A 14,545-nucleotide genomic window follows, 5' to 3' on the forward strand; every position below is an offset into this window, starting at 1 on the left:
CGTTTTCTCCGGCCGCAACTCGTTCCATGAGAGTACAGACCAGCTGAGTAACAGCCGCATCCCGCTCCTGGTCCCAGGATCAGCCTAAACAAAGAAGGTTGAACTAACAAAAGCAACAGCTATGCGCGTGACGGTTGAATAGATGGTGACAACTGAACGCATATCGAGTTATTTGCGCGGGTGCGGAATCTATCAGAAAACCGTCCTTCACATTACAAGAGATGCCGATAACTACCGCCATCTAAAAGGAGTGAAAAAGGCAGCATAATGCTGACAAGTCTCAACATTGATCTGGCGGCGCTTTAGGAATGTGTGAGGAGTGGTGGCGTGGGTGGGGGGGGGGGGGGGGGGTACGTCACTTAATTTCGGGGGGGGGGGGGGGGGGGCCCGGGCCCCCCCGGGGCCCCCCCTTGGGTACGTGCCTGGTGCCAACTCTGAACTTTTGAGAGCCACCTCCCAGTGGCGGTGGCGCCGATGTAGAAGGTCCCCGGCGCCTCTCGCAACCGGGGCGGCATCGGGAAGAAGCGAGCTCGAGGCGGCCGCGATTATGGACGCGTCGCGAAAGGAGTGCAGTTGTTGCCTGCACATTCCCAGAGCATGTGTCTCAGCGTTGCTCTCAGTCCGCAAGCTTTAAACGCATCTGTTGCATATAAATCCGGGTAGGTGTGATGTAAGACGGCGGGGTTAGGGCAGGTGTGTGTTTGGAGCAAGCGTAAAGTTGCGGCCTCGTTCCTGTTTAATTTATCGTGCGGTGGCGGGAATGTGCGTATTTCGAGCCTGTATTGGGCGGGGTCTCTGAACGTGGTTAGGCGATCGCCCCACGCCCACTGTGACTCTTGTTGCTGCATTTCTGTCGTAGTGTCCCGATCCGGCAGATCCGATGTACCGCTCTCGGGGGCGGAGGCGGCGGCTCATAATTTGCCGCGGCTCGGCGTGTGAGACCTCGAGCCGTAGCGTGGGCCGCCTCGTTGGCCACGAGCGGGACATCGGTGTGCGCCGGGGCCCAGAGGAGGAAGACCGTAGAATTTTGGGGTTGCCAGGGCGATCACGAGACACCGTCGTCACAAGTTTGGAGTATGCGGGCCGCTTCCTGCGAGACGCGACCGCGCGCGAAGCCGCGGATTGCCGCCCGCGAGTCGCTGATCACGATCGCAGCGTTCGGCACCGCGACCACGTGACCGCGGCGAGTGCTAGGGATGTCGCGGCTTCTTCAGCTGCCTCCGTGTGTCCCGCGCTCACTGTGGCGCTCGCGAGGCACTTACCCTAAAGCCCCTACTTTAACTTACCCGTGCGGTCTACAACCGCGATCGCGTGTGCGCTTCTCCCACCTGCATACCGCGACGCGTTTGCGTACACCGCCTCGTTGCTGTTGCCAAAACTTCTTCTGAAGGTCGCTTGCTAATTTGTCGCGTCTACCGGCGTGGTGCGTCGGGTGCATGTTCTTGGGAAGCGGCGGGATGATCAGGCAGTCGCGGACCGAGGCCGGAACCGCCGTGTTTTCTCCACGCTGAGTGTGGTACGTGATGCCGAGCGACTCGAAGATGCATCGACCTGTCTTTGACTTCGGTAATCGTTCGTATTGCGTAACGTCGCGCACCTCGATTAACTCGTCAAGCGAGTTGTGGAGTCCGAGCTCTAGAATCTTGTCGGTGCTCGCGTTGAGTGGAACGCCGACCGCCCTCGTGAAAGCCTTTCATATCATGCATTCGACCTTGTTTTTTTTTTTTCGGACCCTATCCACTTCAGGTAGTTGGCAACATAACGTTATGCGGCTTATCGCATACGCCTGCACGAGACGGATCGAGCAGTGTTCGCGCATACAATTGCGTCTATTCGTGATGCGACGCACGAGCAGGATCCTGTCGTCTACCGAACGACGAAGTCTTCGCACCGTCTTTCCGTTATGGCCCCTTGCCTGCAGGTGTAACCCCAGGATTCTAATTTTGTCTACGTGCGGTACGGGAGTACCATCTGCCAATATAATGCGTATTTTTTGGAGTATCCCCGTTCCTCGTCGAGCAGGGTTTTACGACTTCCGCTCGTGGGTTTGTAGATTAAGAGTTCGGACTTGGTAGCCTACTTTAACTTTTTTTACCAGAAAGTCCATGGCCAAATTGGACGATGCAGATTCACTGCGGGCGCAAGACCTGTCACATGGCTCAGTTTATTCACCAGATTCAACTGATCACGGCTGTACGAAAGGACAAGCGTATTGGTGCAGTGACTCTCAGCAAACCACTCCGGAAGCAGGGCGGCGCAAGGTCCACGTCAATATGTAGGTTTTTATCGGGGAAGCGTTTCCTGTTTATAAGTACCAGCAAGTACATGACCCTTCTCAGAGAACGCGTGGCTTCCTCTATCTGCCCATAATTCCGTCTGTTCGTAATACCAGCTGAGTCGCATCGAGCGTCCGCACATGCGCGTGCCAGTGTACACACCAGTATTGCACAGACAGTGCTCACGCTGTCATGACTTCAGGATCTCAAAACGTGGAGCACCTCCACCGAGAAATACAGAGACGAAAGGCGTTGACCAGACGCTAAGGGCATATGCGAAAACGAAGTCATTAGCAAAGTGTAGAAGTGGTACAAGCGAAGACAAAATGAAGTAATGCTTTCTAGCATTCGGACCGTCTTATCTCAAGTACCCATCGGCGATTTTTGTTGCCATTCGCCGGTAGATGAGACGCATTCAAGGATGATGAATTGCTTCAAAGGAGGCAGTCACCGGGGTCGCCTTGGAGGGGTGTCTTTTGTCGTCCGAGGGCTCCCCTTTCGGAAGTTTTCCTTCCATCTTATAGCAGGCGAATGCTACAGGTTGCTGTGGCCACACCATATATACCAGGGGGGGGGGGGGGGATATTCTATAAGAGTCCAGCTAGTGGATTGTCGATTTCGGCCGCTGCTTATTGGCTAGGGCCGCTCGTCTTCTCCGCTCTCGTAGAGCTGCATCCAATCAGCAGTGGCCGAAATGGACAGTCCACTAGGTGGACTCTTACAGAATACCCCCCGCTCCCCGGGTCCCTGGACTGTGCCCCCAATTATAGGCAAAACATATAAAGTGCCACACCGCAAACCAGAAAATACAAGTTTTTTTTTCAAGTAGATGCTAAATTATAATAGACAAATAGTGATATACCTTGCGGACACAACAACCAACTTCCTCTTTATTAGATGATGGATCACAACAGTGCCTCTTTGCCAACAAACTGTCGCTCCGCATCGTAACGCCTATGCCTGTTCACCGGTCACACGTGCACCTAAAGCACGGAACACAACGGAATGCGACCGCAGCGGTCACGAATCGAGCCGGCGACCTCTTACTTAGCAAGAGAACGCCGCGGCTACTGAATCAACACAGGTGGTAGTAACCAGTCACAGGCGACTACAAGTGGTATAGCTTGCGTTTACGGTTTTCTAACCGCAAGGCAGCGGTGGCTGAAGTACTTGGCGATTATAACGAACAAATTCCACGTACATCGACTCACATCGAGGGTCCTCGTAGTAGCGCAAGCACAGGGAGCCCAGTGCGTAGCCAAGCGTCGGTCCGGCCAGCTTCAGTATGGCAACAGTGGCTGCGAGAATGAAACGGCAAATTAATGTTCTCAAGTGAGGAGGGAATAATTCTACAAATGCACAATATTCCAAAAGAATTGTCCCGATTGAAGAGCTATGCTTCCAGTAACAGGACGAGGCATCCACCAAGTGTTACGAAATAAATGCCGGGCATGCGCTGTACCATGCAGCACACACTCGTTTCAATATTATCACATTTATCATATAGTATACATGTGAAACGTGAATATATAAGTATGCTATCTATGTATGCTATATCATATTTAGAGATTTAGCTGTGCTATGTTCTGGCATACATTTTTTTTTCTAGCACTCTATCTATACTTCCTTAGTAGCTAGAAAAAAAAAGAAGAAACATCAGCGCAGTGCCAGAATGTATAGTATATGTTCCACAAAACAAAGTGCAAACGAAAATATTTCTGCGCCGTGCCAACGACATGTGGCGAGGTAAAAATTAATCACGCTGTTTTCGCCGTTAGCTATGACTGCCAAAGTTCGTCAGCATTGCATTGACTAAATTAGCAATAATACCACTCATCGGGGTTCACGTACGTATTTTTTAGAACGGAGAATAATAAACAGTTTATAGGCCCCAGTGGGATGGAGCTCTGACTGTCATGCCGCATGCGACATATATATAGATATAGATTTATGACGCATCTGCTCGCTTGTTCAGTCCAGTGCCTTCAGTCCAGTCTCTTTAGTTTTTTTTAAGAAAGCAAAGTCCACTCGTCGAAGAGGCACTGCCAGAAACTCTAGTCTGTCAGCGCAACGTTCCAAATAGCCTGCAACGTTATTTAGCCGACTGCAGAACGGGAAGCGCCGCCGGAAAGAGCTTGCGCAGAACAGCGTCGCCTTGCTCCCTTCGATGTAATCAGACGCTCGACGGAAGGAAGCCCTCGATCGCACGCCCGGCCACGCGACGCACGAGGGCGTCAGTCAGCTCGCCAATCATGCGCAATAGAGGTTGAGCTGCTTACTCACAAATTGTTTTGAGAGCGATGCATAACAGTGCCTGGTTATTTCAGAGGACGCGAATAATAAGCTCTAGTGTGCCGGTGAAGTTAGACACCCACAAGAGCAGCCAAGCGAGTGAGAAAAATATTACGTGGTGATGTAGGGGTAAATGCGGCAGAAATGTGGGAATCAACGATTTAAACAGCGTTCACCACATTTCAAATTGTTGTTCAGGGGCTTACTAGACACACGTCCTCGGCCTCTTTGAGGAGTAATGTGCAACTGACAGTAGTCCGGAGCAGCCCACCACCACTCGCACTATATATATATATATATATATATACTTCACACACATAGACCTTTTCCCACTTAGACACACCTAATGCCAAGGCATTTTAAAACAAAGCAAGAAGGAGGGGAAGTGGTGTATAGTGAATGGGCATGCTGCATTAATACAAAGAAATGCAAGAAAACAGAAGAAGCGGACAGATAAATTGACGTAAGGTGACCCAACAGCCAAGTGACCCTGCTATCAAGGCACTTCACATACCCGTAAAAGCCCGACTGCGAAGTGCAGTTATCTCCACAGCTGTCTCTTGTGACATAACTGTTTGCCCTCTTCGCGCACGCAGCCCGCACGAAGTATTTGTTCCGCGAACGCGATGGCTACCTCGGAGCTCAACGCAACAGGCGCCCTCTTCCTTCTGTACTTGACACATATTGCCCGCTAACTACCAACTGGAAAGAGCAGAGAGACATTGAAATATGGCAATAGAATAGTAAGAGTTACCAACCTTGCTGATGTATCTGCGCTTACGGAAAATGAGTTTTCACCTATGCAGTCCAATAAAAGCATTTGGGCTTTGATGGTAGACAAAGCATCGGTGGTAGTAGGGTAGTATGTTATATTTCTAATAGTGCGTATAAATGGGGCCAGTGGAAAAAGTTTATAACATAGTTGAATCGAATAAGGAAAAGCGCCGTTTTCCTATGAATGGCGACGACTTGACAAACCGCGGCAAGTTTTTGGCAAGCATCTGGCATGTCATGGCAACACTTCGACAACCACTGGCAGTATTTGTCAGGTATCTGGCACGTAATTGAAAACGAGACAACAGAACTTCTTACACGCACCCCATCGGCAACCAAAGTTTCTTTAATCCGAAAACGACTTGCAAGTTATCGAATTGCTGCCTCAAACGTTAGTAGACAGCTCGCGAGTTTCGCCGCTAATCATGCAACACGTTTTGCATCTACTTCCCGTTGTCACAGTTTATAGTAATACCGTATCCATCGCCATGCAATTCGTTTGCATCATTGCTTCGTTGTCCCTCTCCTCTTAACATCGTAAAAGTAAATAGTGGTCGTTAGGGCAAATACGGAGGTTGCGGATGAGAGCCTTCTCTTTTCTCTACAGTCTCCGACGCCGAGATTACGACGATTTGTAATAGCTGGCTACGCTAACAAAACGAAACAAACAAGGCGGCGCGAATATCGATCCTCGGCTGAAAGCGCTATACCGTGGGGTATCGCAACAGCCACGTTGGAAAGCCAGAAGACGGACTAGAGATAAGAAAATAATCGGTTTGTATTTTTCCAGCTCTTCCACGCCAGCCTGAAAAAAAGCAACCGGACATTCATCGCTAAAGCTTAAGCAGTGACCCCGACAGGTAACAGATTTTTGAGTCTCCTCTGATCGTTTTCGGGTCGGCGTGTCTTGTCAACTTGAGCTGTAAGTCACACGCAGCCGTGATACTGTTGTCAGTGGTTGGTTACGTAAAGTGGCCGACCTAAAGCGACCCTCCATCACTTTGTCCTATACATTTCTTGCACAGTTTCTCTTCTTTCCCGCTTTTGCCTAATTTTATGTGAGCCTTCGAAAACGCACCAACTATTCCAATTGTCTTCGTCGACTGACCATGGTTGGCTCAGCGAATTTCCGCATGCTTTGCTTATGCGCACCCAAGGAACAAACAGAGCTGAAGCGCTGAAACCGACTCCATCAGTTTCAGTCATTCCCGTTCGCACCTTAGGATGTTTGCAGAACGACGGTAACTTGCCAAAGATTGTACCTGTCCGTAATACAAAGCTCAGAGAGCGTCACGGAGGCAAGTTTTTCGTGGCGTCTGTTCAGACAATGGCACCCTTCTACAGCGCTAATAAGTGGCGGTCGCTCCGCCGTATTTATCCCTCCTTCGCAATTCAGGTAATTTTACGCAGATATTCCAGCCTACGAAATTGCCTCGCTAGAGATGTCGTTCTTTATTACCAGAAATATTCCCAAGCACCTGAGTTGCTCAGTGATAAGCACTAACTTAGCGATATGAAGTGGCCAGGAAATTAAGAGTAACGATAATTTTCTTCATTCTTTACTTCGCCATCTGCGAAATGAAGATAAGCTTGCGCTCCTGAAACGATATATTCCCTCGCGGCAAAACAACATGATCGATATTTGTATGGCCTGTGCGCACAGTCATCGAATTTTATATGCCCAGCCATACGGTTTCAATGTATTTTTTGCATCATAGCCTTCTAAAATGGCTTCCAACATACTTATCTTGCGCTAGAGTGGCAAAAGCTTTCAATACACATCCATGAGTTCTCAGTGAATAGTCGGACGTGAATGTAAATGCAGGAGGTTTGACTCGAAAACAAAATAAGACAGAAATATACTTACGAGAATCTCCGAGACACACCTAGTGCCTCATCTATGGACAGTCCTCAACGACGCTGACACTAGCCTTGACTTCTAGCCGTAGCAAACATCAGAGAGATAGCAGCGATTGAGGGAAATAATGCCCACACGGTCTGGCCTGTGAGCCGTAAATGCTGGAGCTACGCCGAAATTACAGGGTCATGAGTGCACGCGTACGTGCGTGTGCGTGTGTAAACGTTTTGACAACCATGATTCTTCGTTTTCGGTAATGCAGTCGAAGTACAATTAGTGGCTTTGTTAACTAAGTTAATAGGCAGTTTTAGTTAACGTAAGCGCAATAGCGGGGCTAAGGGAAATAACGTTAGCGTTCCTTAAACGAACTTTGCAGAAACCGAGCTTTAGTATAGCGTGACAGCGTAGTTTACGACGCTATTCGATTACACTTTAAGTTTCGCATGCACATTAAGTGATTCGATCGGTTCGCCAAGCATTGCGTGAGCGTCCGAAAAATACGAGAGGCAGCGCAATGGAAGCCGAGAGCACATTGTATATGTGCTTTCCATGTTTGTCGATCAGCGGCGAAATCAGCACAAGCAGTAAAAGCTGTTGACCATAGACTCCAAGATCATCCGATCTCAGAGGCCATATGCCGTCGTGCATATGCCCCGACTTTGTCGCTGCCATCTCGGAAATTTGTTAGGCTTCGACGCGTTGGAAACGAGAAGCGATCTAGAAAACTCCACAAATTATCCATAATACACTGCCGTCGAAATGGCCTGATACTAAGCGAAAGCCGTTTGCAGAGTCATTTTTTACGAACGGAGCTCAACAAAAGCAACGCCACATTAAGTTCGAAGCGAGCGGCCGGGACCGCCGCCACGTTTTATGTAAACTACGTAAACCACGCAAACACAGTGACACTAAATCTGAGAAATACTGGGCGTACCTAAACATGATGGGTCGCCTAGCGTTCTGCGCATGTGCATTTCGATCCCGCTAAAGCCCGCTGTTACACTAAACACGCTAAACTCAAACTGTCTAATAAAGCTCCTGATGACGCAACTTTGAACTGAAGGACAGCCGCCTCCCAATTCCTGCAGATGTATGCATGTGGCTTTCTTGTGGGAACCGCGTTCCTATGTGTGTTTCTCGTAGAAGCCCAACTGCGGCTAATCTCCAGCTGGATCTGGGAGGAACAGTTATCAGCCACGCGAGCTTCCCAGCGGCAGCACCAGTGCTATAGCACTGTTGCAACATGGCCTAGCGACATCCTGTCACCCGCAAAGCAGCTTCGCAACAACCTGGTGAGGACAGCGTTTTTCGCAACACTGCGCGCACGTGGGCACTCGGAGCGCTCGGAAGGCGCCACGCGGCTCGAGTGACAAAACGAGTCTGACGCAAACCTTCACCGTTTTTGGCAGCCACAGCATATATTGCACGCAACCCCTCCGTACAAGCATAGCAGTCAGGAAAAAAAAAATTAATGAGGAAAGCTGCTTGATGAATCGCAGCCGGAACTGCAGATAAAAAGATCTTGCCAGGAAAATGTAACAGTAAAGGAATAAACTTACTTTCTTCCCCTAAATACATTTTCTGCATTTCATATACTGTGATTGTCGTCCAATGTCAAATACATGCCCGTTTGGTTATACTTCACACGGCAGTGTAAGCACGAACTGTAAAGCTTAGACGGCTGGACACAGTAAGCGCTATATAACGGCAAGACTGTTGTCGCAGCATTAAGAATGCACTACTGATGAGCAAATTAAGCAGCCGTGAGAACCCAGTGAAATGAGCAGCTGTAGGTTATATGGAACGTGCGTGCAAAACATCGCTGAAAATCTTCGATTGTTACCACTCTTGAACTTTGTTTGTGCCTTGTTTTCCTTTATGTTAGTATTAATTTCCTATTGTCGTCTAATAGCGTTGTGTGTGCAATGTGCCATTTGGAATATCCAGATGCAGCCCCGCTGTTTCGAGCTTCGCTTCAAAAGTGACGCGGCATCTGGAATCCATTTCCCTGGGTTCTCAGCTCTCACACGATATAAGAGTTCGCAAGTGCTTGGTCAAACGATATGTACCGAGATAGCGTGAAGTGCCCATTTGCACGCTGTTGACGCAATTCGATGCACAGCTTGAAATGCCGGTGTTGTTAAGAAGGAGCGTGACTCTGCTACACTATTGAGAGTGAGATAGGTGATACGCTAAAATACTTACTCGCCGCAATGGCCGGGTGCAGACGGGTGAGAAGTCGTAGCTCAACAGTCTACGGAGAGGTTCTTGCATTGCGAATAAAATGGTCGGCCTGTTGGCGCACCGAGACTATTGATCCGCGGACACCATTTCTGCACTACTTATGTTTCTTTGTATAACGACTCTCCTCATACTTTGCCACGCAGCCTACGAACTGCGATACGCGTACGAGCGTCAGCCTGTCGGTGCGTGTATAGATAGGATGCCGCTGCGCGATACCGGCCGATATGGGACACGTAGTACGGCTCAGCCCAGCCACCCCAATAATAGCCTGACCCGTGCAACTAAGCAGCTAAAGCTGCCGCTCATTCCTAGACCATCAGCATCCCGTTAGCAAACGCTAACCATCGAAGGCTATCAGTAGCGGAAGCCCATATTCCCATGCACTCTCCGTGTCGTACTTTGAGGAGACGGGCGTCGTACGCGAATTGCGTTGTCCTTACCAACAACACCCTCACACCTAGTCAATGACTCATTATGATAGTCAAGCTAGCGGCGATTAATAAAATGAATAAAACCACTTAAGCTACACCTTATTTCGGCTCTAGAAATAGAGGAGTTTTTATTACTTTATAATATAAAAGGGGAAAAGAAAGTATTTCCAGTGAGATAGTGTTGAAATTTCTCCTAAAACAACAGTACCCGCGAAAACGTTCTTGTTCGATTTCTCATTTCCTTGAGCCTGATCTGAACAACTTAGAATAAAGTATTACCGCTCTTCATACTTTTAACCTTTCGGCCTATTCCACGCAGCATCAGCGCAAACGCGGCGCGGATTAGCGTAGCCCCAGCGAAGCTTATTGAAAACAAATCGTCCAATGATAACCGCCGAGCTGCCGAGCGATAACGCCGCGCCAAAGCGCCCTCAGTCCACCGGCCTAATTAAGCCCACTGATGGACAAAGCCGCGGGAAAACTCGGCACTTATCGAATTCCAGCACACACCTATCCATTAATTATCCGTCGGAGCCTACTACTCCTCACTCTGTGCGATTATCCGCGGCATTCAATTGCACTTCCCTACCCTTGGTGATCAACCTGCCGCGCTGGGCAGACAGTTATAGCCTTGACAATAATTGTTTTGTTCCAACGAACAGCGCGTTCTGGCTATGCCCCAGATGGCCTCTTCATTTCCGGTTAGATTTCTTCATTTTTCCTCGAGCCCCTTCTGTTTGACCTTTCAAGCCTCTCGAACGCTGCTTCTGATACTTGAACAAACTGACTGACACTGATAACGAAAGGCTCAAACACAGCGGGCTCGCGTTCTGTGCCATATCTCGGAGGCAAAAGGTTTAGAGTTCTCGTACACTAAGCAGGCCTTTATCTCTAAACGCGACGTTTTGGACGACAGCCAGCGCACCTGTATCCATTGTGGAGCGCTCTGACCTCCGCGCGCGTTATCGGCGTGAGTGCACTTGGCTAAGCACTCGCTCTGCAGGAGAAGCAAAGCTGACATGCAACTGCCTTCTTGTCTTTGGTAGGAAACTTGATAGCCAAGTAAAACAAGACAGCCAAAGCCACTCAGTGTGAAGAAAATCTAGAGTAAATCCAATGCCTCTTAGTACACCTCTCGATTCCCTTAAGATACCCGTACATGCGTTACAGGATTTGGAGCCAAAAACTAGAAGGCCCTTTTTTTTTTTTTTTTTTTTTTTTTTAATGCACGCCCAGATGAGAGCATGCATTACTGCACCTCGTCCTACTTATGTTGCAGGCTGACCACAATGGCCACAATTGCTTCAGAATACCTACCGTAGATTGTTCTTTAACAATGGTTGTACCAAAAGGATTTCAGAATCTGAGTTCTTGTACTAGCTACCAAGTTTACTGCACTATATTAGAACGGCAAAAGCCACCAATTTTGTGTATACGAACCATCGCTGCGAATGCAGCCGCGCTGTCGCCGCTGCATCCCAAGCTAAACCCGCGTGCAGCAACCGCAGAGAAGCAGACAACATACACACAATATCCCAACAGTACTTCACCCAGGGCTAATCTTAAGAAAAGGGATTTACGCAACTACGTTCTTTCTACATAATGCCAACTACATATATTGTATTCGATGTATTGTACCACTTTTATTCTGTAAGCACTAAATGCTTAGCATGTACATGCGTCATATTGCACTGTTTGTTTTCACTTTCCGATAATTTTTATGTATGAAGCCTTGTCTATTGCGACATCAATTATATGGACATTCCAGGTGCATTTCCCCCGCGGTCATCGCTGTCAGCGCCACCGTGATGTTCCGTATAATGTCCAAGCGCGATAACATCGTGGCCGCACGCCGTACGCTGCATGTGCGAGTGAAAGCGTGTGAAGGTGAGCCGGCGATGGTGGCTCGACCTAGCGCGCGCAAAGCACCAGGGACGACGAGGGGGGCGTTCTACTATGGTGGCGGATGCGTATGGCGCGGCCGCGCAGGCCCTCTCTTGAATGCGATCTCCGATGGAGACAGAGTGCGCCGAGTGCCGATAGCTGCGTGTGCGCTGTGATCTCGACGCTTAGTTCGCGTTGAAGCGAGAGGCAGTCCGAAGGCCAATTCGCTCGCTGCTGCTGCGTTGGAGATGTGAACACATCTCAATCGCATCGATTGAGATGTGACCATGTTTGCTCGTGCGCGCGTGGCACCACGCTTCTCAATTCAGTGAGTAAGCGAGTATTTAAATTTATACAGCCGATAAAACTACTATCCTTAATTCGTACAGCTGACTAATAGTTTGCTATCGCAATCGATGCTGCACCTTTCGGGCGACATTGCGACTTTTTTCTTTTTTCTTTCAAGATGCATATTATGTTACGATGTACATTATATATATATATATATATATATATATTGAAAGGGGGTTTATTGCAGCTCGTACGAGGGATCGCAAGTAGCTCTTGATCACGAGTCCTAGCCGTTCGCATCAGCAGCCCGAGCTCGGGTCTCGCGCCGCAGCGGTGGCAGTCCGCACAGCGCCACATGCATGTTACCCACTACAATATATATATATATATATATATGCATGTATGTTTGTGAATGCCACTAACATGTAAAGGTCTCGGCTTTCCTCAACCTGATGCAACAGCATTTTGCACAGATGTATCTCCGGTTAATTGTTCTGGTAAATAAAATTGATTGATTGATTGATTGATTGATTGATTGATTGATTCGTAATAACCGCAGTCATTGAACTAGCCTCAGCGGTATGCACTTGCAATGACTCTGAAACGGGGCTCTCACAGTGCTTCTGCATTAATCCTGACTACTTTGCAGGTACAAAACAGCATTCTTTATAAAAAGCGAATAAAGTTTTTTTTTTCAAGAGAAGTCTTGGATATCTATCAGCTCACGTTGCTCGTGCAAGGAGAAAGTTGAAAGCCGAAGTGACGTATGTCCTATTATGACTGCTTGAACACTACGTTTCTCTGTGTGCTTACAGGCATTTCTGGAGGAACCACTATTGACTACTAATCAACTTTCTCCTTTGCCGTTTTGAGTTTCATAACAGAAGAGCAGCTGGCACTCAGATTACCTTTTTTTTCTTACTTTTTTTTAATACTCGCTCAACTCGCTATTTCACAAGACCGTTGTGTGTTCTAACGATCGTATTTCTGAGATTTAAAAGCTTTTCCTTTGCTATAAGAAGGCGCAAATCAACTGCACAGCCAGAACGATTTCTGATGTGTTACAATTTTTCACTGAACTGTCATAACTATACATCGCGCTCTGAATCGCCTCGCGTTTGTGCAGATATACAATACGCGTCTCAGCGTGTTGGCAAGCTGTCGCCGAGCCCCTTGAGATGTTGGCAGGTACTAATAATAAAAGAAAGGAAGAAGTAGAGTACTTTTTCTCAGTAGCCGTACCGGCGGCGTGCGGAATCGTCGTGTGGGAGCAGTGCTGATTTGGTGTGCATACTACACGATTTTTAGAGCAAATCTGTTTCGAGTACACAAAAAACAGTGTACCCCAAGTCCGCGCATTTTTTTTTAATTGAACAATGAGGAAGCGAAGGGCAGCTTTCGTGTCACACGCAAGCTTAGGCAAAGTCACCGTCAATGACACCTAGTGAACGCGAAAAACCTCGGACAAGGCAGCTGATAAGCTGCAGAGATAAGGCGGTCAGTGACCGTGAAACAGCGAGAAGGTCACTAGTCAACGTGTTCGTCTATCTGCATAAGCACGCGCCCCAGATGGACGATGGAAGCACAAACCCCGCAAAGTGCTCTTGCTCCGTTTCTTTTCGTTTTGTTGACGGTTGGTGCGCCGCTTACTAAATAATAATGTCATAGCAATCCTTCCAAGCTGCTACTTCTCCAAGGGACTATTATATTATGAAGTTTAACGTCCCTAAACTGCCCAGTAAGTTATGACAGGTGTTGTAGTGCAAGGCTTTGATGAAATTTCGAGCACCTGAGGTTGTTTGACTTGTATCCAAAGTACCGGTACACGAGCATTCATGCACTCCGCCGCGAACGTGCGGAATGCGGCCACTAGGATCGGGTATCGAATCCGCGACCTCGTCCTACTGAGTGCAAGAGATCGTATCCACAAAGCTTTTCGTTCGTATAAGGACTCCTTGTGATCGGCTGGCCGCTTTCTCTAATGAGACACACAGCTTCAGCATTGGCTGGCATTCACTCTTACGAACAATTTTAGCGTAAGAAGTGTATCTGAATACGGGCCTACACCTTTTGGATAGGGTTCCAAGAAACTGCCGAAAGTGCGATCGTGAAGCACCTAATCTCCGTAATTGAATTTAGCGAAGGCGTCTCGTTCAGGCTGAGTTCTGGTAATGGTGATTCGTGTTGTGAAGGCACCTGGGACTTTCTAGGACAATGAGCAGAGTTTGTAACAGTTCCTTGCAAGGACAAGCGGTGGCGCTCTCTTGTTACAGAAAGTCACCTGAGGCTTCTAGTGCTGAGATGCGGTCTCTGGCATAGCATTCAGACGTCGTCGCTTGGAGATCTTGTATTTTGAACCAAATAAGGTTTTTATTATTATTATTATTATTATTATTATTATTATTATTATTATTATTATTTAAGAAATGCATGGCGAGCATGTTTCCGTGAACACAATATTTCGCCAGGGCAGGACCGCATACGACAACTGTTTA

General features: G+C 48.1%; 1 protein-coding gene across 1 annotated transcript in view; it reads right to left on the reverse strand.

Moving 5' to 3' along the window:
* LOC126541544 (solute carrier organic anion transporter family member 74D-like) overlaps positions 1-14,545 on the reverse strand; it is a 36,230-nt gene that overhangs the window by 18,309 nt on the left and 3,376 nt on the right. The window contains exon 2 of the mRNA XM_050188348.3: positions 3,488-3,574. Coding sequence (XP_050044305.1) covers positions 3,488-3,574 — 87 coding nt within the window. The remainder of the gene's footprint in view (positions 1-3,487; positions 3,575-14,545) is intronic.

Source organism: Dermacentor andersoni, chromosome 2 (assembly GCF_023375885.2).
Source record: "Dermacentor andersoni chromosome 2, qqDerAnde1_hic_scaffold, whole genome shotgun sequence".
NCBI classification, from domain to species: Eukaryota; Metazoa; Arthropoda; class Arachnida; order Ixodida; family Ixodidae; genus Dermacentor; species Dermacentor andersoni.